Raw genomic sequence first — 25903 nt, 5'->3', positions numbered from 1 at the left:
ATCATTTGGGATATATCACGAAATTTTCTAGAAGATATATCCGCCTATTATAGCATCTATATCCGATTCTTTATCTTTTTCTATTGAAAGTATTGAATGAAGATTCATACAATATTTTTCTAGTGTTTTATCATTTATTTTCCTCAATTTAAAACTACAATATAAAAATTTAAAATTTTTAGAGTTTCTAGAAGCGAAAATCGATCAATCAAAGCATTAATGACAATGTCTAAAATATAGATGAAAAAATATATTTTAAATTTATCTTCCACTGTTAAGAGCTCATCCACAGACTTTTCGTAATCAACTTATATTAAGATATCAACTGAAGGGGTTAGAAGTAAAACCGCCTAAATGCAATTTTCACGGAAACGACTTTAGTGCTGTTTCACGTTCTGAATATCTTATATTGTTTGGTAGTAAAATCGACTACGCTCTAACCCTACTTAATCGCCATCTTTTGGTGAATAGAAAAAACAACCAAAATGAGATTCACCAACCGTTAAGAGCAGAAATCGCCTAGGCTGTTTTACTTCCAAACAAGTGACTGGAAATAAATATATTTTAATTATTTATGTTGTTTGGGTTTCACTCACGGTTTGGATTTGTTTATGGAGTGTAGGTTATACTCAGTGTTGCCAATGTCCGGATAATTATCCGATTTTCGGATAATTTCATGGACCATCGGATAATTTTCGGATTGAACAATTTTTTGGATAATTTCGGATAATTCAAGGTATTATTTGTTACGCTTTTTATTTCAATAAATAGATTTCTATTAACCTTACAACATACAAATACGTTTTCTTGTCATTGCCATTATTTGTCATCTACAGTGATATGGGGGACAGGGGATATGACATACGGTTAAGTAGATGGGCATGGGCTCGATTCCATTGACAAAAACGCACTATCCAATATGGCGGAGCAACTCTTTTGTAGTATACTCTGTTCCATATAAAATATATAATTATAAAATTATATTGTATTATATAAATATATGAATAATTAATAATTTTAATAGTTAATTAATAACATAATATTCCATAATAAAACATAAAAACCTGCTCGTCGCCATATTGGATATGACATTGTGTCAAGTCAAGGTCATCGACCAATGTACAAATGTCAACTGTCAATGTCAATTATGCCATTTAATTAGAATCGGATAATTTCGGATATTTGGCTCACAACATTCGGATAATTTTTATTTTTGCATTGGCTTATACTACTCTAGTAGATTAATAGCAGTGTTTTAACTGATACTATTGTTTGCAAAAATTATATATTATTTTGTCATTACAATATTTGGATCATGTTTTTGAGTCAGGTAAGATACCTAATGATTTTTGAAAAAAACAAAAATAAGAATTTATTAGTTAAGAAATGATCAAGTAAATGTGATTGCTTACAGTGACTCTTGCGGCGGTCAGAATGAATAAAAATATAAGCAAATTATTCATGCACACATATTGAAAATATTGACCACACATTTTTTGAATCTGGTCACACCTATATGGAGTGTGATCAGAGTTTCGCTCTAAGAGAAAAGCTGAAAAATAAAAATCCTGAGATATTTGTACTTGATCACTGGTGTGACTTAATAAAAAAAATGTTCAAAAAAACTTGTTGTTCTTAAGATGACACATTTTGTGTATCTTTCAAATTTAAATAATTTCATTAAAGATCCAAAAAGGATAGCGAAAATCATGTGATCAAATGGAGCGACATTAAGTGGTTTAAATATAATAAAAACCAATTGGACGACCGGTGAATATTCTTACTTTGGAGATCAAGCAAAATAAAAAAAATTAAGTATCAAAAATGGGAAAATTTACAACAGCTGCTAGATTTCTTACCCCCCATTTCCATCAAGTTTATAATGATTTGCCGCATGAGTCAAAGCCGCAAAAACACAATGAAAAAAGCAAGCACTGCTGTTGAGTCTTCCAAAGAAGATGCCAACGACGAACAAGACAAGTACATACATTTTTTGTCAGATCATAAGTAGCTTTAGTGTTATAAAAGAGTAAAATTTGTGTTTTTTAGGAAAAAATAAATAATATTAATTGAAAATTAAGCTTTTGTTTAGTTCCTTTTCTGTATTTTAAAGTCTTTTTGCTTAAAGGTAAAACAACCTAAGTGCATTTTTTTGTCAAAAGAGGTACAAAAAATAAAAAAAATTTCTCGCCAGAAGTATCTTTAAAATTTTATACTTATTTTGAATTGTTTGATACTTTAAAAATTTTTATTTTGAACGTCCAGAATTTTTAAAGGAGCAAAAACTTTGATGCTTTATTTCTCAAAATGTGTATTTTGCTACTTAGGCGGTTTTGTTTCTGACCCCTTCAACTTATATTAAGATTTTCTGCAATTTCATTTGCAGTAATTTTCATTTGGTCGTAGCCAGATTGTCTGTAACTTTTTATTTTTTCGCTTCGACAAAACATTGTTGTAAAAACATAAATCCATAAATCGTATACCTCAATGTCGGAATAACAAAGAACTTATAGAAAAAGATAAACGTTGTATGTATATAATATTTATACTTTCGGCTGACACTTGGTCCTATATATTTTTTTAATTATTGAATGGTTCAATTTGTATTTTGATTTTACTGATTTGTGATGCCGCCTGATGCGACTGCCTCACCGCATCATAGCACGGCACGGCCCTGTATATATTATCGAGAAAAATAAATCCAAGGATATATAAAACGGAAATAAGCCCCACAGTGACGTATGGTAGCGAACTATGGACAATGAAAAAAGCAAATACGGAAAAATTAGATAGATGGGAAAGGAACATGCTTAGACCTATATATGGAGTCAAAAACACGATGGAAAGTTGGTGCAACGAACAAACAGGGGACTAGAGGAACTGTATAACGAACGAAACATCAGTCACTTAATAAAGGCACAGAGAGTAAGATTGATGGGACACGTGATGAGAATGAAAAGGAAGAGAATGTCAAAGATGATGTTAAAACGAGGCCCAATCGCCAAGGAAAGGAAACCCAGACAAAGATGGTTTGACAGCATACAAGAAGATCTTAGAAATGAAGGAATTATTGGTTGGTAGAAAGAGCAACAAACAGGGATGAATGGAGGAGATAGTGAGTCAATTTAGTAGGCGAAGACCGTGATTTATCCACACGCCTTAAGCTTTGTAAATAATAAAACAACTACATTGAAAAAATATTTACCTAGCAATTGATATAAGATGACAAAATTAAGAATGAAAAACAATGGTAGATAGAATTATAAAAAAAATATATAAAATGGAGGAGCTATATGCTATATAAATGAAAACTAAAAAATGTGGATCTCTAGTGAACTTTGTAAGTTATGAAAATATAATGGTTTGTTGAAGCTATTCTAAATTAGGGCAGTCAATTAGAGCAAGAACAGGTTATTACCTCCGAATTCTATCCTACTGCATGGATTTTAATGAAATTTTAGGAGCAGCCTGAAAATATCTCCTTATTCAAAGTCTACCCTATGCCGATGTGTGCTTTTGTCTTGGGGGCGGTTCCCACTCCTTCTCGGGGGTGGAAATTTTTTTTGGTTAAACAACTACGGAAGTTTCTAGAGAACCTAATTCTAAGCAAAAACAGTTCTGTAATTTTTTTTCGAAAACTTAATACTTTTTGAGTTATTCGTGGTTGAAAATTGGCCATTTTCGTTGAAATATAACACCTTTTCAAACGGTTTTTTGCGAATACCTTAAAAACAATGCATCTAACTAAAAAAATTTTATAAAACATTTTTGTAGCCGATAAAAAATCAAAGAGATTTGTTCCTTCTTCAATCTTCTAGTTATAACACAAAAAGAGATATGGTAGGTAAAAAGAGTTTGTTTTTTTTTTGGTGCATGCTCAAATCAGTGTATTCAACTTGAAATAACAGAGGAACGGTCGATGTTAGGTGTATAATGCTACTAATACCTTTTATTGTGCTTGAAAAGTCCTTTCAAATATGCAATATTAAATGTCGATTACATTCAAACTAAGCGAGATATGCTGCAAAAAATTGATGACTAACGAATTTTAAGAAAAAAATTGAGAAGTATATTTAACCCCTCATCCACAAGAATTTAAATGCATCGTTTTCCTTCTACAATACATTTTACTACAGTGTTATTTTTATGTTCAAAAAGTTGAGCGGGTTTAAAATGAATGGTTTTTGAAAAAAATAAGATCAAATTATAGAGCGCATATTTAAATTTTCTTAAAAATCTTCCTTTTTCTCCATGTAACTTGAAAATGATAAGAGATACTGTTATAAAAAATAAAATAAAAATGTTTATCTAGAAGAAACCTACATTTTTGTATGGCATCTTTTTTTTGGCATCTCTTATCATTTTGCGCTCAATAATTTGATCTTATTTTTTTCAAAAACCATTCACTTTAAACCCGCCCAACTTTTTGAACATAAAAAGAACACTGTAGTAAAATGTATTGTAGAAGAAAAACGATGCATTTAAATTCTTGTGGATGAGGGGTTAAATATACTTCTCATTTTTTTCTTAAAATACGTTAGTCGTCAAATTTTTTACAGTTTATCTCACATAGTTTGAATGTAATCGACAGTTAATATTGCTTAATTTATAGGTATTTTCAAGCACAATAAAATTTATTGGTAGCATTATACACCTAAAATCGACCGTTTCTCTGTTATTTCAAGTTAAATACACTGATTTGAGCATGCACCAAGAAAACAAGTTTTTTTCACTTACCATATCTCTTTTTGTGTTATAACTAGAAGATTCATGAAGGAAAGAATCTCTTTGTTATTTTATAAGCTACAAAAATGTTTTATATAGTTTTTTTAGTTAGATGCATAGTTTTTAAGGTACATATTCGCAAAAAACTGTTTGAAAAGTTGTTATGTTTCAATAAAAATGGCCAATTTTCAACCAGGAATAACTCAAAAAGTATTGAGTTTTCGAAAAAAAATTATAGAACAGTTTTTGCTTAGTATTAGGTTCTCTAGCAACTTCCGTAGTTATTTAGTTTTGGAGCCACATACCCTCATTGACTGCCCTAAATATAGAAAATACAATTTGTATATAAAAAAGTAAAATACCTACCTTATATTTAAACATAAAGTTGTTATTATGGCAATCACAATGTACTATAACAGATTGCTCAGGTTTTTCGTTAACGATATTAGATATGATTTCAGAGGCTCCTTTTTCCATTAACTGATCAAATTTTGTAAATAAATCCAATCGTTTCGCTTCTTTTAAAACCTTTGAAACTTTTGCCACACTGCTATTGAAAAAATCTGAAATGTCAGTGTTTGCATTTTTCTTAGTTATAAACTCATTCTCTAATATTTTCAGAAACGACTCATTTCGGTGTTCTTTTAAAGAAAGAGAAAGAGCATGAAGTTTGGCAAAACTTTTCATCAATAATTTAAGATGATTCATATTCATACCTAACTGTCGATCATGTAGCATATAGCCCTGCTGATACAAATTTTCTAGAAGTATTATGTCCACATTGTCATCTGAGAGGGTAGCATGACATTTTGGCACTGCAATAAACGGCTGCGAAACTTTTTGTTTAATCTGATGATCATTAAACAATTCGATTATATCCTTATAGAATAGAAGTTCGTTCTTATATATATTTCTAAATACTTCGAATTTTCGCATAGATGCTTTCGAAAATTTTATGGCCAAATGATGTTCTTGTAACTTTTGGTCAGAATCAGCTAATCTTATTTTTGCAAATACCATATCCGATGCATATCCTTCAGTTTTCTTATTTTTTCCTTGCAGTTCGATGGAAAAATCTTTATAAGAGTCTGCTTTAAGTGCTTTTCGAATGTAACTTTCAATTTCATGATTTTCCATAGTCAAAATGTAACGAATATTGAATAAATAGATCAAAATTAATCGGTTTTAACGAATCACGATACTTTCAATACTGTATGCACAACTGTAACACCATAACACTTAGTTGTTATTATTAAACACTGAACATTTAAACAATTTATATCAGAGATGGCAATCATAGTAACTTTGATAATATAAATTTCAAGGCTAATCGAATTTTCATTATCATCATCAGTTGCATCTGTGCTACCTCTGACATGCCCAAAATATTGGAATTCTGGATCACAAAATAATTAGTCCTGGATCCTGCGTACCAAAAAAAAGTTGATTAATAGCAAGCTGAAATTTTGTTAATCGCTTAACGGTGTCTAGTCGGACAAACTTTGATGTATGGGAACACTGGAACAGGAGAAGTTTTAATTGTGGAACAGGTTAAAAATTTGTAACGTCAGACTACGAAAACGTCCCATGTATTTTGTCGGACAGAACTTCCAATTGATTTGTTGCCCTTTAATTAAACTCTCATGCAAAAATCAGACCGATGTTTATCACCAGCTGGGCATTTTAATGAGTGGCACACGAAAAACATGTCGAATGACAGGAATCATGTTGGTTAGTAATAGCAGTCTGATTTTTGCATTAGAGTTTAATGAAAGGGTAAACAAATAAATTGGAAGTTCTGTCCGATAAAATACATGGAACGTTTTCGTAGTCTGACGTTCCAAATTTTTAACCTGTTCCACAATTAAAACTTCCCCTGTTCCAGAGTTCCCGTACATCAAGTTCGTCCGACTAGACACCGTTAAGCTATTAACAAATTTTCAGCTTGCTATTAATCAACTTTTTTTTAATAGATACGCGGGATCCAGGCCTAAATGAGTTAATTTTGAATAATTTTCGCGGTTTAAAAATCATATTGAACAGGACCGAAATGAAAAAGAAAGCACAAACATACAATTATTATTTAAAGTAAAAGTTACTAGATAAAAAACACAAAATAATAATAAAAATATCCTATAAAAATAAATGTTTCAACAGAAAGAAATGTTAATTATTTTTAATGTGTTTACCCAAAACAACCAAAACGCTTCTTAAAATGTCTGAACACGACTTCTACGGATTACAAAAGAAAAGGTGGATATTCATAAGAGGAGAGAGACACGTAATGATAAAAATTGTAAAAGTTAAAGACATAGCGACAAACACGTGGATAGATTACTTGAAGAGACTCTATTCAGGAGACCAACCGACATCAGCAGAACTAGAAACACCAGAAATTTTAACTAATGAACAAACCAGTAATAAGCACAGTGGGAGAGGGGTAAGCAGGAAAAAAAGTAAAAAACGGAGATATGAACTGTAAATAGCAAATGAGCTGTTAAAATATTGCCGAACAATGGTAGCAGATCAATTAGCACAGCTCCTCAACAAAATATTACAATACAAAAATGTACCAAAAGAGTGGAAAATAAGCCTACTAATCTCGATTTTTAAAAGAGAACCGGAAATTATAGAGTGGTCAATATGTCAATCATCACGGTAAATCTAACGACAAAATTTTGTAACAAAAACGAGAGAATATCCCTTGAGGATGAAAAATAAGGCTTCCGAAACGAAAGATCGTGTACAGACGCAGTCTTTGTGACACGGAAAACAAATTACGGAAGAGACACTAGGTAGGTACTAGAATACAATCAACCGGCATTCCTTTGCTTGATTGACTTAAAAAAACATTTGACAGAATAGGGCTAAAAGACGTTATTCACGTTCAATACAATAGAAAAATTCCCTTAGATAGCATTAAAATAATCGAAGATATCTACAAGGACAACAAAATGCAGGCCAGAATAGATAGACAACTGACGAAGAAATTAGACATAGACACAGGTGGTATAAACACTACTTGATAGTGTCGTTGAGAGTTGTAGCGAGGCAGGTCTGGATCTGAACATACGGAAAACCAAAATACTCGTAATAAGTAAACAACAGAATATAAAACCGTCTATATACAGTGCTAGTCAAAAGTCCGTACCCCCCTCGTATCTTTCGAACGGTTATACCTATAATAGTGAAATTTGGAGGGAGGAAATAAACGGACGTAAGCTTCTTAACTAGTCATGACAGGTGACGTAATAGTGACAGCTGACGTTACAGAGCCACTGTGACCGATAATTTTAAATGGGACCTTATGCCAAGTGATACCTCGTTTGAAAGGTATTCAAAATACCTATTCAGTCATACTAATTTTTTTGGGTTTTAGTTGATTTTGATTTTGGTGAATAAATTAAATAAATATAATATTGTAGTTTCGCATTTATTAGATAATAAAAATTCAAATGTCCGCCTGTCCGCCTATGCTTTTTTTGTCAAAAAAGTTGACGTTTTTCAATTCTCTAGTAGTTTTTTTGCTGTTTGACACTTTTTTTAAACCTTTTTGACAAGTAATCATATGCGGAATTTTGAATTTTTATTACACTTTTATATTTATTTCATTTATTCATCACAATTAGCATAAACTCAAACAAAGTTAGTATGACTGAATAGGTATTTTCAATACCTGTCAAACGAGGAATCACTTGCCATAAGGTTCCATTTAAAATTATCTGTCACAGTGGCGCTGTAAAGTCATCTGTCATAATTATGTCACCTGTCATGACTAGTTAAGAAGCTTACCATAGAGATATATATTAACATAGAGGGAGCCGTCATTCCGCGCTTCCTGACGACAAGATCTCTACGACTGGTTTGCGGTATCTCTTTCTAGCACATTGTATCGAGAAACTAAGATGACATTCAGTGTGAGTATAGGCACGTGGAAGGGAAGGGAAGGGAAGGACAACTGTCGCAGCTTTACTATGCGTAAGAGTGAAACAGCATTAATCCAAAGAAAAAAGATGGTGTCGTCACTTCACTCTGAATGACACTCTATCTATGTTAATATATACCTCTATGAAGCTTACGCATTGACATATTAAGCATAGACTTGGCATACTCACCAAAAAAGCGTAACGCGAAAAAAGCATGGAAACAGTCGATCGGTGGTCTATCTATCTCTTTTAACCAAAAGATCCCGCGCATGTGACTGAAAAAGATGGATAGACCACTCAATCCTATGTCGACGTTACACCCCGATGCATTGAGTGGCATATCCCTAGCCAAGTCTATCCTTAACATGTCTCTGAGCTTACGTCCGTTTATTTCCTCCTTCTAAATTTCATTATTATAGGTATAACCGTTCTAAACATATGAGGGGGATACGGACTTTTGACTAGCACTGTTTGTAAATAATACCAAACTTAAGCAAGTTGATAAAATAGTTTACCTCGGACAGCAATTAAATTGTAACGCAGAAAGTCACAGCGAAATTATATCTAGGATAGAGCAAGCCAGAGCCGCTTTTAGAAGGATGTTAAAGGTGTTATGTAACCTAAAGGAGACCTAAAATTGGCATTGAGGATCCGCCTACTTCGCTGCTACGTGTTCTCGGTCTTACTTTACGGTGTCGAGTCCTGGACAGTGAATAAAATTGATCTAAATCGCCTTGACGCTTTCGAAATGTGGTGCTATAGAAGAATTTTAAAAGTTTCTTGGGTGGAGAAGATTCGAAACTCCACAATACTAGAACAACTCAGCAAGTCTACTGAGAATATATTAAGCATCAAGCAGACAAAGCTGGAGTATTTCGGAAGTGTAATAAGAGGTCCCAAATATAGGCTGCTGCAAAATATTATGCAAGGAAAAATAGCAGGCAAACGCAGTCCAGGACGAAGAAGAACCTCATGGTTGAGTAACTACCAAGATTGGTATTTTGTTGATACAAGCATGCTATTTAGGGTGACAGTGAATAAAATTAGGATAGCTATGATGGTAACCAACGTTTTGAAAGGACATGGTACATAAAGAAGAAGACAGGTAAGGATAGACTCCTAAATCCCTCTACTCTTTAATCTCATAATCGATGAAATTATTAAAACCGTGAAGAGAGGTAAAGGTTATAAGATGGGAAATAAAAAAGTCATATTATGCCATGCAGATGATGCCTTACTAATAGAAGTAAATGAGAACGACTTACAAAGACTGGTCCATAAATTCAACATAATGTCAAAGAAGTTAGGTAAACATGGTCATTTCAGCCCACCTCATTTTCAGAATGAACCAGAATTGAACAGATTATGGAAATCAACTATTTGGTCATCACAGTACAAACAAATACAAGATAATAATACGTAAGGTAAAGGAGGGTAAGAGTACGCGGTCGGCTAAAAGTACGCAGGGAATTTTTAAACACTTGGCATCACTGCAAGAATTTTAAAGCAGAGTAATAATACTATTAATTAATGATTTTTTGAAGTTATACTTCTTTACCGGCGATAGAGGGTGAATTTTTATATGTTAAAACCTATCAGCCCGGCGCATGCGCATTATAACTTTGTTCTGATTGGATGTTCAAATGACATGTCAAAAATTATCCGATATGGCAGCTGTAGGACAGCTGTGGTTTGGAGGTAAAGGTAAAGGTAAACAAATGTATAATATATTAGTTTTATTGTTGTGAGGACAGAAACAAAAAAGTTTATAATATTGTAGTGACTTTTAAATAGTTTTTAAAAGCAACAGGTACGTAATAATAATTGTTAATGTATCATGGGTATAAACCTACCTATTTGATCTGCCAAAATACATTGTATGTAATACTTTTATTTAGGTATATAATTTGATTACCATCAAAATTTCTATCAATATTCACCTAATATATTGGTTTCTTACTCTATGTTTTGTTGTATTTTTTCAATTCTAAATCATTTCAATTCAAAATTAAAATAATTTGATCAATTTTCAAAATATGTATCAAAATATCACAAGTGTAATCCGTTTAGTTAGTCGATCTTCGTAAATAATGATACATAGTGTCCGTGGCTAAACGTTGAAGGCGAAGGAATTCCAATACCAACCGCGCTTATCAGCGTTGGTTCGAGTCCCAATAGAAACTTTCTTTTTTGTTTTTTTAATACTTTTATGATTGTAAGTATATTTATTATATAATTCTATTTTCAGAAAATACGTATTTAGTTAAAAAAATTTTCGACAATTAATGTTCAGACATCATTTGTGGCTTGTTTAATGTGTTTGTGTGTGTTTTATTCTTTTATTAGTTTAATATTTAAACAAAATATAAATAAAAAGTATATTAATTTCGTTTAAATCATATAATAGAAGTATAACTTCTTACGTGCGTACAAAGTACACACACATTCTTTTTGTATGGAAAAACAATTATTTTGAATAGTTTCTTGACAGTAACATGGCAGGGATGAAAGTCACAACTGATAACGCTCCGGATTAGCCCATAAGCATAGCAATTACTGGCAATTAGGTACCTACTCATGTGTTTAGTACGCTGGCGCTTACTGTATACAGTGATGAGCTCGCTAATAACCGGCAAAATAACGCAAAAGATGGAAAACATATTAAGTTGTGAGATAAATAGGAATGAAACTAGTAGAGGTGGGTAATTTAGCGATAAAAATATATAAATTTACATTCTATTGGTTGTTTCCCACCTTTAGACGTATCAGCTGAGTATGTCAGCTGAGTATGTCACTGTCGCAGTGGCAGTTGCCAAACTCGTCCGATACGTCTAACGGTGGGAAACAATAAATAGAATGTCAATTTATAGGTTTTTATTGCTTAATTTCCCAACTCTACTAAAATTTTCATTTCTTTTTGACTTTTTAGATTTCTTTTAGTTTCATTTCTTTTTATCTCAAATATGTTTTCCATCTTTTGTGTTATTTTGCCGGTTATTAGCGCCTTCATCACTGTATATTTTTATCTGACTCATTCATATTGACAATTCAGTCATATATTAATTTTAAAGTGGATGACTTTAATTATGATATTGTCAATTTATGAGTTGCGCTGTGAATTAACCCATGATTGTCGTTGGTTTTTTTTAGGAATTACCGGACCTGCAAATTTCCCCAGTCCAAGCCTGTTTGTAACTTTGCCTATTTGATGATGATAATTAAAATTTATAAGTATATTTACCTCTTATCTTTTTCTTTCCTTTCATTGCATATAAAAAAATCTTAACAGTTTATATCTTAAAATAGTTTTAGTTGTAATCCGTACTTATCTTTGTTCAATTTTCGACTCGTCACCGAATGATTGTATCAAATCATAACCTTGATCAATGATCAATGTCTACAATGATTCTGCTAATTCACTATTTTGTTGGGAGTAGGTCACAATTTTACTTTAAAATTAAGTTTATTTGACGTTTCGATTCCCACTTCGGAAATCGTTCTCAAAATACAAAACATTAATCAATTAAAAATGTTGTTCTTTGTTATGTAGCAAAAGATTCTTCTTATAATTTAATTTTATCTGACTCATTCATATTGACAATTCAGTCATATATTATACATTTTAAAGTGGATGACTTTAAAATGATATTGTCAATTTATGAGTTGCATTCCTGGGACGACTTTATTGGAAAATAGTTCATTCGATTACATGAAATCAACTTTAACTTAAGAATACCCCTCAGAAAAATAATAACATGTGAAAGACAACCACTTGTAATGAAGACAGTAAAATTCTCCTGTTAGTGATCCCATACTAAATCATGAGGAAAAAACCAAGAAAAAACCTAATGATACTATGCCGACATGGTAAGTATTTGGTCTTACATTTAGTTTACTCTAAATATTAACATCAAACTCTGCTTTTATATGTATGTTATTTTGGATTCCTGTGGTTTCCCAATCTCAATGTACAACGATACCTGTCCTGATTAGGACCTAACCACAGCTAACCTCTACGACTTAAAAAAACTAAAGCTTTACTAAAAGAAATACCAATAATTCTGGAACTACTTCTGTGAAAACACGGGGCCCCTGTGGGGCTAGGCTACGCCACTGTGTATACGCGTGAAGAGATGTAACAATAGAACATAGGCTTTTGCAGTGTATTGGCGTATCTGCGCATGAGATTTTTTTCGGAGAATATGTAGATTATTTTAGCGTCTTTATTTTTTTATAATTAAAAGGCCCGCCCCAAGCGCCCAGTGGATAAACCGGCACTGAGCTAAAGCTGTGGGTATCATGTTGCAATTATTTGCTTAAATCTTTTTCTCACTCGTTTATGTTTAGCTTTGCTATAAAAACGCAGAACACAGGTTTTTGACATAGCTTTTGAAAGGTTTTGAAACAGGTTTTTGAAATGTTGTTTGCATTAATTGAAACTGATGACTAAATATTTTTCGGTATTACTAAAAATATTAATACCATACGCCGAAGAAATAGTTGGTGACTACCAGTGTGATTTCAGACCTGGAAGACCGGTTGTTGATCAAATATTACTATTAAACAAATACAGTGAAACCTCGATAACTCGGATTAATCGGGACCGCGGCCGATCCGGGTTATCGAAAATCCGGGTTAGCCGGAGAATATGGTAAAAATTAATAAAATACGGTATACTTACAGATAAACTCCCTTAGAATTGAAATAACATGAAATATATATAAATATGCACAGTACCTACACATCAAAATTACTAAAAATACGCAAAAACGGAAGCGAACAATACAATACTGTATTCATACAGTCACAATCGGAACGATGTTTTGTTATTATGTATTAAGAACAGTGAAAACTAAGACCATTGATTAAAAAAAATTTAAATAGTCTTTCTTAAACAATGCTAACATAGTTTGAAATAAAAAATAAAGGAATACTACTACAGACAGGTGCCTGTTGTTTCTGCCGGCTTGTGTCATGAGTCATTTTTACTATCGTATTGTTCAAATTACACAAATACACATTATCTCTCAAATATTATATTACTTACATACATTTTTATTGTTGAAATAATGTTTATCTGCTAATTAACTATTTTGATGGGAAATAAGCCACAATTAAATTGAAAAAATAGTTTTATTAACATTTCGACGCACAGAACGGGTGTCATTGTCAAAATAAAAAATATGTACTGAAAATCAAAATGTTTATCTGATGAAAATCGGTCCGGGTTAGCCGGACTTCCGGGTTATCGGGGGTCGACTTATCGGGGTTCCACTGTACTTGAATGGATTGGGAGTATAATCAAGACGTGCATCAGATCTTCATAGATTCCAAAAAGGGCTTATGATTAAATTAATCATCCAACACTATATGGAATACAATTTTTACGTACACCCAGCTCGACCAAAATGGCCGAGCTGGGCGTATCCAAGAAACTAACTGCGGTAACGCAAATGTCTGTAACTCCTTTGCACAAGCTAGAATAGGGGGAAAAATATCAAACGCTGTTTTTTAGAATATGTCATGCGAAAAATTTATCCAAAAATCAAACCAGACATAGCTGCTCGGGGAGAGGCCAGATGGGAGAAGGTCTGTAGGATGGCCCAGAAAAAGGTGGAAAGATGCAGTGGGAGAAGATCTGGAGAAAATGGGAGTGAGACAATTGGAAATAGTGGCACAGGACCGACAAACATGGGAGGCAATAGTAAACGCGGCAAAGACGCTCGAAGAGTTATAACGACATTGATGATGATGATGACTAAATATTTTTGATTTTAAATTTACAAAAGAACAGGTTTTTTGCATTACAATCAAGATTATCGTTTTCAAAACCAGCAGTTATTCAAATCAGAGTGAGCAAAATATTTAAGCGAATAATTACATGATTCCCACAGCCTTAGCTCATTCCCCATATCTTCCACGATTTTTGAAAAAAACTCACACTCTTTTGTCATGTAAAATTTGAAGTTTTCGAGATGGAATTGAAATTCAAAATTTGGTAATCGAAATTACAATTCATGCTTAATCTTAATTGTTATTCATTATTTCCGTGCCGAAAAGAGGTTTCATGGCGATTGCTATTTATAAAGGCGGGTTGACATTACTAGTGAATAACGAACGTGGCTCACGCTTACGTATTTTGCCCGTGCTATTGTTATATGTTTTATTAACTATAAAGGCGGGTTGACATTACTAGTGAATAACGAACGTGGCTCACGCTTGCGTATTTTGCCCGTGCTATTGTTAGATATTTTATTATCTATTTTCAAACTCGAGCAGTACATTTGTATTTATGCAATGAATATATACAAATGTACTGCTCGAGTTTGCAAATAGATAATAAAATATTTGACAATAGCACGGTCAAAATACGTAAGCGTGAGCCACGTTCGTTATTCACTATTAATGTCAACCCGCCTTAACTCTCATGCAATGAGACTGAAAAACATTTGCGTCGATTGCATTCACGGAAAAACTTTTATAGAACTATTTGGCAGCAAATATTTCTTGGGGATATTTTGTCTGGGATTTTTTCTGGGGATATTTTGCCCAAAAAATTTGTGGGGATTATTTGTCCGGGAATTTTTGGGGGATTTTTTTTTCGGGGATTATTTGTTCAGAGATAATTTGTGGGGATTTTTTGTCCGGAATTATTTGTCCGGGGATTATTTGTCCTAGCTTCGATTTCATAGACCTTAATCTTCAATTTTCGATATACGATTTTGGAGAGAAATATGGCAGGTAGCGAGAAAAAGTCTTGTTGTCTTTCATTATTATTTTTGAAATTGGGCCTCCTTTGTTCCCTGTGTATTTAATTTAGTTACTCTACAAATTATTGATTTCAGTTTTTCAGAAATTAGTTGGATGGAAAGATTTTCGAAGCGCAGAGTATTTTATTAGTAGGTATATTCTTGAAAATATTCTATTTACACAACATGATAAAAAAAATTTAATACTTTGATGAATTATTATTATTAAAATAATGTTCAACAATTGCTATTAATCTTTCTATATACATACTATTATTTTCTAAATTATTAACAGATAGATTTTGTGATACTGAATTTATGTCATCCAAATTGTCCAATGACGGAGGATCGTCAAGTTCCACAAAATTAAAATCCATGAAACAACAAGCATACGTAAATCCATACAAAGAATATTTTCTCCAATGATCCATTAATAAAGAATATGAAAATACACATTGGGCATCATTTCCCAATTCCGTTAAAAACTTTGACAGCTCCTCGTGATAGTATTTCAACAAAACACTTGATTCAGTTATCTCTGGATTAGATGCAACTGAATACAATGTAAATGATAAATCTATCACAGGAGAATGATATCTAAGTAATTGCCAATCTACAAGAGCAATATCAACTAGTTCTTCTTGGGTTCTATCCTAAAATAAACAAACAAAGAATTAAATAATATAGAGTAGGAGTAAACTGTAAAATGCAAAGAAAACATTAAACAAAGTTATGTAGTAAGCCATATGTCGTGAATACATCGTCATCTGTTTATTATTTTTGGGTAATAAACAAGTTTTAGCTTTTAACTTTTGAGATATTAACCAATAGTGACGGTTTAAGGCATCATGGGGCCCTAGGCGGCCATAAGAAGTAGGCCCCTTTATAGCTACCATGTACTTAAAACAATTTACTGATATTTATGTTCTTTTGGGAAGTAGTTACTACAAAAATAAATTACGACAATGTAAAAATAAAGATAAAGATTGCTAAAGATTTAAGTAAAATAACTGCATCTGATAAATATAGTTGGGTTTTTTAATGTTTAGGTACTAGCAGCACTATTTTTAAAACGTTCTAAAATTTTGGACCACATAGTAGTTAAAAGAGCTATTTGTTACTTACTCATTTTTCTATATAACCTTTGAACTGCTTTAACAGCATAAAATCTAGCTGGCCATCTAGTAAATTCTAGTAAACAAGTCAACCGACATTTCGCAACAACTTGTCAATAGTCAATACAAATTTGGCTTACACATAGCTAACATGCCAAAGAAAAAAGTAATATTGTGCCGATGTGTGATTTTGCCCTGGGGATGGGTGTCATCCCTTCGAGGGTGAAAAAACATACGTTCAAAATAAGTGCGAAAATGGATAAACAGATTAATTTTAAGTAACTTTTGATCTATAAAGTTTTTTCACTAAGTCAATATTTTTCGAGTTATTTGCTAGTGAATAAACAAGTTTTTGAACAAAAAACACGTTTTTAGACGGATTTTCGCAAATAACTCAAAAATTAAGTATTTTATCGAAAAAATATTGTTACAAAAAAAAATTAGGGAAATATAACGTATAGAAAAGAAAAAATATAGTGTATGTATGAAGTATGTAAATTTGTAAATCCAGTATAAGCAGAGCTGGAGGTAATGAAAAGTACCTACATAGATTATTATTCGACAAATTCCAAATCGAATATTTTAACGTAAATAATCAAAAAATGAAGCACTTTTCGGTGAAAACTTATCACACTTTGTAAAGTGTTAAAAAAGCTTTATTTTTGTTTTTTTAGCTTCTAGTATAAAAATTAAGCAAGTTAAGCTCAAACTAATATGGAATCACAGCGGTTCGTGGCGGAAAGAGTGGGTGTTTCTCAGTGTGATGTCTCACGGATATGGAATAGGTTCCTGGAGACAAACTCAATACGGAATAGAGCTCGGTCTGGTAGACCCCGAGTTACCAATGATCGACAGAATAGATATATCAGATTTTCCATTCGTAGAAATCCTTCTATGTCTGTACCAGCCCTCCAAAAAAGTTCAGGCATGCTACAGGGGTCAGAGCATCGTTGGCTACAATAAGAAGAAGAATTTTAGACTCAGGTTTGAGGAGTCGTTGACCAATAAGATTTCCTCAGCTACAACCTAGACATGTTTTAGACCGCCTCCAGTGGGCTTAAGAACACATACAGCTTTCCCAACAGTTTTGGAATTTTGTACTTTTTTCAGACGTCACCAGAATCTGTTTAAATAGTGATAACCGGCGAATTCGTGTGTGGCTAGTTGTGCAGCTCTTGTTGACTCTCACCATATACGAATGTGCCGGTTATCACTATTTAAACAGATTCTGGTCTCGTCTGAAAAAAGCACAAAATTCCAAAACTGTTAAGGGAGCTGTACGTGTCCTTAAGCCCACTGGAGGCGGTCCAAAACATGTCTAGGTTGCAGTGGCGGTCTCAAGGGGGGGCGACGGGAGCGATCGCCCCCCCCAGAAACCTTAGTTTTCTGAAAAATTGATAAGTTAATATAGATATTAATCCGAAGTGTGAGATCGAACTAATGCATTGCTATTATTGGACAAAATAATCTAACAGTGTGAAAACGTCCGCAGACAGATTATTTTAATAGCCTACGGTTAGTTTTGATATAACGTAACATCAAATACGGTACAGTGACGTTTCTGTAATGTTGTCGTTGAAGTCACAGTGGCAGTGGCAACACTGTATAAATCACAGAGAATAGAACAAATCTTCTTCAGTCAGACGTTGCTTGCTAGCCTTGCTAGTTGCTACATATTGGCCGTGTATCAATGCCTGGCAAAGTCAAAGTATAAGTGTCAGTTTGCTCAAGCGTTTCCTTTTCCATGTGCAACTGCAAAAGACGACATCAACATGGTAAGTTTGTTTTAATTATGTCCTTAACTCATTCGTATTTATATCTTTAGCTGCCTTGGGTTTAACTTAAGGGTTTAAAAGAAAACCTGTAGTTTTGGTGTACCGTAGGCTATAGAGAATTATTCACAGGCCTACCGCTTAGGCTATTAACTCACAAACAAACGTAACATTTTAAGAAAACTGAGTGCCTTTTGAGGGTACGGAGTACAACGTATTATGTACAGCCTATCAAAAGCTAAATTAGCTAACCTCAGTTTTCGGTGCTGCATCCGGTAGCTCTGAGCCCGGCAAATTTAAACTCAGATACGAAACTAATAAAATCTAACATAGTTTGAGAGACATTTCAGTTCTGAGATGTGATTCGCAATGAAACTACTGTTAGACCATGTTAGATTGTACTTATAGTTTTTATCTTAAAAAAAATATATAATATATTATTTAATAATTTAGGTTGTTTTAATAAGTATGATCAATAGTTTTGAACTTATTGTCTCCATAACATCATTTTTATGTCTTTATTCACGAATAATAACTTGTTAACAATAATGTAATAACTGATTCTATTATTACAGCCCTAGTAATTCATCTTTCAAATGTATTTTTGAATAACAGTATTTGATAATTTTATGCTATTATTTTTATAATTTTTAGCTCAATTAAATTGTATTAAATCAAGCACTAAAATAAGAATACGTTAACAATTTAATTTTTTTCGAATGTCGTTGTTGATATTTTATTTGCTTTGATGTACACCACTTAACACATTCACTGCGTCAAGTGCATATGGGATCTTTGAATAAACAAAGGAAAAGTAAGAGAAGATTTTGTTAAATTTATTGATGTAAGGGCTTCTCTAGTAGAAGAAAGCAATACAGAAACCGTAGATGAAGAACCAGAGATAGATGAAGAAATGAATAAAAACATTGACCCAATGATGGAGGAAATTGTTTTATCAGGGGAAACGTTGGGTAGATTGGTGCTAATAACAATGAAAGAGCTGTCATTAGACATAAAAAAGTGTGGCGGAATATGCACGGATGGTTGTAGTGTAATGATATCAGAATCTAAAGGAGCTGTGCAAGAAATCAAACAGGAAGCCAAATTTGCCGTTAGAGCTCCTTGTTTCAATCACAGTTTAAATCTATCACTGTCCAAATCATCTCAAGTTCAGGCTGTTAGAAATGCAACGGGTACCATACAACAAACAGTTTCGTTCTTCACGTCTTCCTCAAAGAGAAATAAAGTTTTGAAACACTATGTAGGTGGCCAGCTACCTGGATTGTGTGAAACACGTTGGGTGGAAAGGCAAACATCGTTTTTGCAATTCAGACTTAAGTTCCCTGAAATCATTCAAGCCCTGGAATCAGTAGCTTCATGGCAAGATTTAAAAGCTGCATCCAAGGCGAGAACCTTGATTTGTGCCTTACTGAACAGTACTTTCATTATCACTGTAGTGTGTATGTGCAACATATTTTCACTTACACTGCCTTTTAGCAAGCTACTTCAAAAACCTGATATTGACTTGAAATGTGCATTGAAACATTTTACGGACATGACCAAAGCACTTGCCAATCAACGGAACACAGCGATTGTTTGCTTTAAAGATTTGTTCCAAGAAGTAAAGGACATCGCCGAGAAGACAAATTTTGATATTAGTATTCCAAGAATATCACAAGTGCAGAAGAATCGAGCCAACCACGCAACTAAAGACCCAGAGACATACTTTAGAGTATCAGTGTTCCTTCCCATTCTAGACTCTGTAATAGAAGACACAAAGTCTCGTTTTTCTGAAGAAACATTGGAGTTGTACAATCTTCACGTATGCATGCCTGAATACCTGATAACCAACTCTGTTCAGGACATGTCTGAAAAAATTGAGTGTTTAGTAAGGAGGTACAGTGAACTTTTTGATATGTCTCAAGCTGAAATGAAATGCTTATTGAAAGGTGAACTACAGCTTTGGGAAATGCAATGGAAAGGCACGGACGAATTTCCAAAAACAGCGCTGGACGCGTTAGACAGTTGTAACAGAGATTTGTTCCCTACAGTCAGCAAGCTACTTCTAGTCTTAGCTACACTTCCCATCAGCAATGCTTCTGCAGAGCGTAGCTTTCAATCTCTAAAGAGAATAAAGTCGTGGCTAAGAACACGGATGCGTCAAGACAGGTTGACTGGACTTGCTCTACTCCATGCCCATCGAGACATCCCTGTAGACCCAACGAAAGTTTTAGAACGATTCGCCAAAAGTGGCCATCGAAGACTTGAATTCGATTTGTAATTACATTCTTTTTAAAACCTTATAACTTGTTATTTTATTACTTATAACCTAATAAAACTATTACAATGTATAATGTGAACCTCCTTTTTTCCATTCTAATAGACTAATTTGTATTGTATATTTATTGTAAATTTTAACATTTTAGAAGGTAAAATGTGTTTTGAGCTCTTTCAATTCAAGCGTAAAACTAACATTGTCAGACCAAACCTCTGAAGTTTGACGTTTGTTCGTGATAAAGTAAAACCACCTAAATCGTCAAAGGTTGAGAAAGATGAGACTTGCTTCAGAGGCTTGCCATTGAAAAATACTATCACCCACAAACCTTTTCTATTAGACTTTGAGTTGTTTTCAATAGTTCTAAATTGGTTTTTGATACAATCACAAGAATACAAAATATATTTTGAATATTTTATTTGTAAGTTAGCCGAACAATATTTACAAGCTTTAGAGGCTAGCTTTTTTATTTTTAATTATAGTGTAAAACTGTTTCCACTCATACTAATTGTAATAATAATAAGTGATTTTCCTTTTTCTCCGTTCGTCACAACCACTAAGTGACAGTCAGTCCATATTCGGTCCATTAACTGTTCAAATGAATAAAATGCCTTTAAAACTCTCAAAATCTTGCCATATTTTTAAAAATTTTCCGGGCCCCCTTTCCGGCTGGGGGGCTGCACCCCCCAGACCCCCTGCAACAGACCATCGCCCCTCCCAAAATCTGACTCTGAGACCGCCACTGCTAGGTTGTTGCTGAGGAACTCTTATTGGTCGACGACTCCTCAAACCTGAGCCTAAAATTCTTCTTCTTATTGTAGCCAACGATGCTTTGACTCCTGTAGCATGCCTGAATTCTCTTTGGAGGGCTGGCACAGACATAGAACAATTTCTACGGATGGAAATTCTGATACATCCATTCTGTCGATCATTGGTAACTCGGGGTCTACCAGACCGAGCACTATTCCGTATCGAGTTTGTCTTCAGGAACCTATTCCATATCCGTGAGACATCACTGTGAGAAACACCCACTCTTTCCGCCACAAACCGCTGTGAATGGCCTTCTTCAACTAAATCGATAATTCTTATACGGTCCAACTTAGAAATTAAAGTACGATTCATTTTTAATCACGTTTTCAAAAATTTCACCAGAATAAATTTTTCAAATGTTTACACCTAGGCAAAACCAGGTCAATTAAATGGGTATTCAAATAAAATAAAAAACCAAAAAAGGTATATTTTTTATAAAAAAGGCCCATTAAATATGTGATAAAGATACGGATTTATAAAAGAGTAAACATCGTGAATACAAGGGGAGATGCATAACTTTTGAAACTATGTGTATAAGAAAATGTTGCCGACCCATGCTCTAATCGGTAACATTAATAATGTTATTCCGATGTTTACAACGAACGATAGGTATGCTATTTTAATTTGTTTTATCGGCAATATTATCATCCTGGGTCTTCAGGTTAACAAGAATTTAATATCTTATTGGACTGTAAAGATTCTTGTTTATTTTTAGGTATAAAGTTATTTAAATGTAGGTGACAACCGGTTTTCCTTAGTTACACAACGTTGTTGTAGTAGACAAGTATTTAAAAAATTAAGTGCTGTTTTCTTGTTTTTTACCATGTAAGTATCAAGATAACTATAATATACCTACTAAGTACCTGAAACAAAGAACATGCAGTATAGTCTAGGCGCCAGAGGGGTCACCGTGTCCTTTACAATTCTGATCGACAAACTCAACGGTTTCTTATGGATTTTTGGCTGCTGATTACGAATTTCGAGGGTGGATTTTCGATCCGAGTGGTCAAAAAATTGTTATAAACAATTTAATTGTTTATAAGGCTCTGGCTCATAAACTAAAAGAGATAAAAAGAAATGTTTCACACAAAATTTGTTCCTTAATAATTGGTCCTCACGATATTGTAAAATTAGTGCACAATGCAAATTGCAAAATAAGTATTTTTCGAAGCTTTATCGATCGTAACTCGGCTTGTATGCATGCGAATGAGCCTTAGAAGGTCTCATTTTAAAGCTTAATTAATATACTTCCAAACAAAGTTTGTTAAATTACTTTATCTTCATTTCTTTTAAAGTTATACCCGTTTGGAGTTATAATTTTCTTAAAAAAAATTGTACATTAATTTGCTTAAGTATAAGGGTTTCAGTTTCAAGCAAATTTGAGCTATAAACATTTATACTTTAATTAACAATAATGATAGAAGGACTCAAAAGGAACATTTTGAGCTTACGAAAATGTTCGTAAGTTTATTTTTGGCCAAGATATCGATATTTTAATGGCGCGCTATGAGGTACAAGATCGGCTCACCGTCAAGTAAGTGACGAAATTCGTAGCAAACATATCGATATCTTGGCTCAAATTTTTTCTCCTTCTCAAATATGCCCGGAACATTATTAAAAAAAAAATAAAATATTTAATAATTTAAAAAAAATTCGTTTTTTTTTCTAATAACTTAAAAACTATTCATTTTAGAACAAAGTCCTATAGGAATAAAACAAAGATAATTAAATTTTTTATCAGATGCTATTGGTTAAAAATGTCTTAATTTATCACCCTTGCTTCAAAATAGCAATAAATATAAAATAAGGGGGCAAAACAAGCCTGTCCTTATTCAATGATTTTCCATCACTTAGGTTAAACTTGGAATCTTCCTAATTCGCTTAGAAAATTTTTGTAATGTGCTAAAACCGTACACCAAATTTCATTAAAATTGACTTACTAGATTTTACATAATAATTTTGCAATCTAATTTTTTTTTAAATTAAAATTTTTTAAAATCTTGCACAACAAAAACTAGAACATACAAATATTTGTCAATTTTTTTACATATAAAGAAGTACTCCACCTATCTAATGCACTTTACAGAATTGAAATCGGATTATTTAAGAAGTCTCAGCAATGTTTTAAAGTTATAAACAATTTTTTGGCTTATAAACAAATTAGTGCTGTGGCCAGGAGGGGGTGCTACGGGCTCCTTTATTTAGGTGGACTTACCCAAGTTTTTTTATGTATTTTGACCCGTAGAACACGAATTTTTTGGGTAACAGTTGATCCGGATGTCGATAAGATTGTTATAAACAAAGAACTTGAGGAATTACATAACATCGATTTCTCGTAAAATAAAACATTTTTTTGTATTTCTTGGGTAATTCTAAGCAAAAAATGTTCTTACAACTTTTTTCGTAGGATGCATAGTTTTCGAGATAAACGCGGTGGAACTTTCAAAAAATCGAGAAATTGCAATTTTTGAACGCGAATAACGTTTGATTAAAAAATAAAATAGCAATTCTGCTGACAGCATTTGAAAGTTTAAGTTAAATTATACCGGTTTTAATTATTTGCATTGCTAAAAATTAATTTTTTTATTATTAAACAAAGCTATTTGTTAATAAGCCAAAAAAACTGTTTATAAATTTAAAACATTGCTGGGGCCCCTTAAATAATCCGATTTTAATTCTGTAAAGTGTATTAGATAGGTAGAGCACCTCTTTATATGTAAAAAAATTAGCCAACTTCTAAATGGTCTACTTTTTGTTCAGAAAGATTTTAAAAAATTTTAACTTTTTTAAAAACATTTAGATTGCAAATTTATTATGTAAAATTTATTAGGTCGATTTTAATGAAATTTGGTACACGATGTAAGTATGTTACAAAGAATTTCCTAAGCGAATTACTAAGGTTCTAGGTGCCACCAAAGTGGTTAAAAAATATTGAATAACAACAGACTTATTTTGCCCCCTTATTTTGTATTTATTGCTATATTGCAGAAAAGGTAAAAGATATTTTTTACCAGTCGTATATCATACAAAATTCAATTATCTTTATTTTATTTCTCTACGACTTTGTTCCAAAACGAATCCTTTTAAAGTTATAAGCAAAGAAAGCAGAAAATAATTGATGTTTTTCGAAATTTTTAAATATTTTAATTTTTTTTATTAATGTTCCGGGCATATTTGAGAAGGAGCATAAGTCAATTATTATTACTGAAGGTGTCACCTAACTTTATCTGCAAAAATCCGAATGCCATCTCTCACATCCAAAAATAGACGTTTTTTCGCAGATCCTTACTGGTCTATAAATTAATAAATGAAAATAGTTTCTGTCCTTGTGGGATCGGTACTCACCGGAGGGACTGCAGACGTTCGGATACAATTAGCGTCTCTTTGCAAAGACAATGACGTCGACTTTGCAAAGTAACAAGACACTTACTCAACACACACACTACACATTACACCTGAGTTAGTGAGAAGTTATACAATTACGTGGCTAAAGGTTCTAGTTCTAAACAAAGGCCAGAATCGGAGAAAAAAAATTTAACTAATAATTGATTTTTCCGCAATCTTCAAATTTTGAACTTTAGATACAAATTACTCTGTTTTTCATTTTTAGGAAGTTCTTACTGCCAGTTTGTTTTGCCATGTTCATTGCATTTGCTATTGCTGCTGATAGTATAGAGGATTGCAAGTGTTTTGCTGAATTTAAACCAGAAAAAGAAGGTGACAACTGGCTCTGCAGAGGTATAAAGAATCATAGAATATATTCATGTGGTGAAGAACAACCTCCTCTTTGCAGATGCTACAAAAATGGAAAGGAAACCGTTTTGGATATTGGTGAAACCAACTGTGTGGGTACAACAATTTATGACAGTTTACATTGTGCACCAACCAGTGAATGGAACCAATATTATAGCAGACATCCTCAGAGAAGAATAGTCAACTAAATATTGTAGTATATACGTTTATCAGTGCCGTGAATACAAAAATATATGATATCCAAATTTATGTTTCATCCAAATCAACATTAAACATTTTTGATTTTTTGTTATTTTTATTAAACGCTTTTCTTTAGTTCAATCGTTTGGGTCAAATCTTTATAAGTTAATTTGACTGCCTTTTCTTCAATTTAAATGAATGAAAATTTGCCGACATATGCATTCGCGGGAACAATACACGAATAGCCAATAAAAAATGTATGTTTATTAATTGTATAAATAAAAAACCGACTTTAATGGAAAATGCTTAAATTCTCTTGTTTTTTAGAATGAAGAAACTTGAAACTTTTACAGATTGTAGCTAATTATATGAACTTTATAAGTAACTTTAAGCTAGTTATATGAAAAAAATAAAAAAAGTTCAAACTCGAAAGATTATTTGAAAAAAACTGTTAGATAGATTAAATATACAAAAATCTCACACATTCGTTAAAAAATTGAAAAAATCACAAACATTCGTTAAAGAAAAGCGTGGGGAGAAAACCGTTTATTCGATGAAGACGTGCCCCACGCTTTTCTTTAATACATTTTTCATATTT

At 32.8% G+C, this 25903-nt stretch overlaps 2 protein-coding genes across 7 annotated transcripts in view; one reads left to right on the top strand and one right to left on the bottom strand.

The window, feature by feature from the left end:
- The window catches only part of LOC114349347 (uncharacterized), a 94926-nt gene extending 88918 nt beyond the window's left edge, over nt 1–6008 (bottom strand). For 2 of the 4 annotated variants that reach the window (XM_050648105.1, XM_028299685.2), the window contains exon 1: nt 5092–5995. In XM_050648105.1, the coding sequence (XP_050504062.1) occupies nt 5092–5862 (771 nt within the window). In that variant the 5' untranslated portion in view covers nt 5863–5995. Of the gene's footprint in view, nt 1–5091 lie in introns of all 4 variants that reach the window. The other 2 variants (XM_050648102.1, XM_050648104.1) reach the window with 2 other exon arrangements.
- Nucleotides 6009–10847: 4839 nt separating this feature from the next.
- LOC114349344 (uncharacterized) lies at nt 10848–25410 on the top strand. 3 transcript variants are annotated; one of them, XM_050648107.1, is made up of 2 exons: nt 10848–10866; nt 24983–25410. In XM_050648107.1, exon 2 carries the CDS (start codon nt 25011–25013, stop codon nt 25311–25313), a length of 303 nt encoding a protein of 100 aa, XP_050504064.1. In that variant the 5' UTR covers nt 10848–10866; nt 24983–25010; the 3' UTR covers nt 25314–25410. The 3 variants fall into 3 exon arrangements, with proteins under 3 accessions (XP_050504064.1, XP_028155487.1, XP_028155488.1); XM_028299686.2 differs by lacking the exon at nt 10848–10866 and adding an exon at nt 12305–12518; XM_028299687.2 differs by lacking the exon at nt 10848–10866 and adding an exon at nt 21989–22197.
- Nucleotides 25411–25903: the final 493 nt, after the last annotated feature.

Source organism: Diabrotica virgifera, chromosome 4 (genome assembly GCF_917563875.1).
Source record: "Diabrotica virgifera virgifera chromosome 4, PGI_DIABVI_V3a".
Classification (NCBI taxonomy): domain Eukaryota; kingdom Metazoa; phylum Arthropoda; class Insecta; order Coleoptera; family Chrysomelidae; genus Diabrotica; species Diabrotica virgifera.
This window is presented reverse-complemented; position numbering and strand designations above follow the sequence as displayed.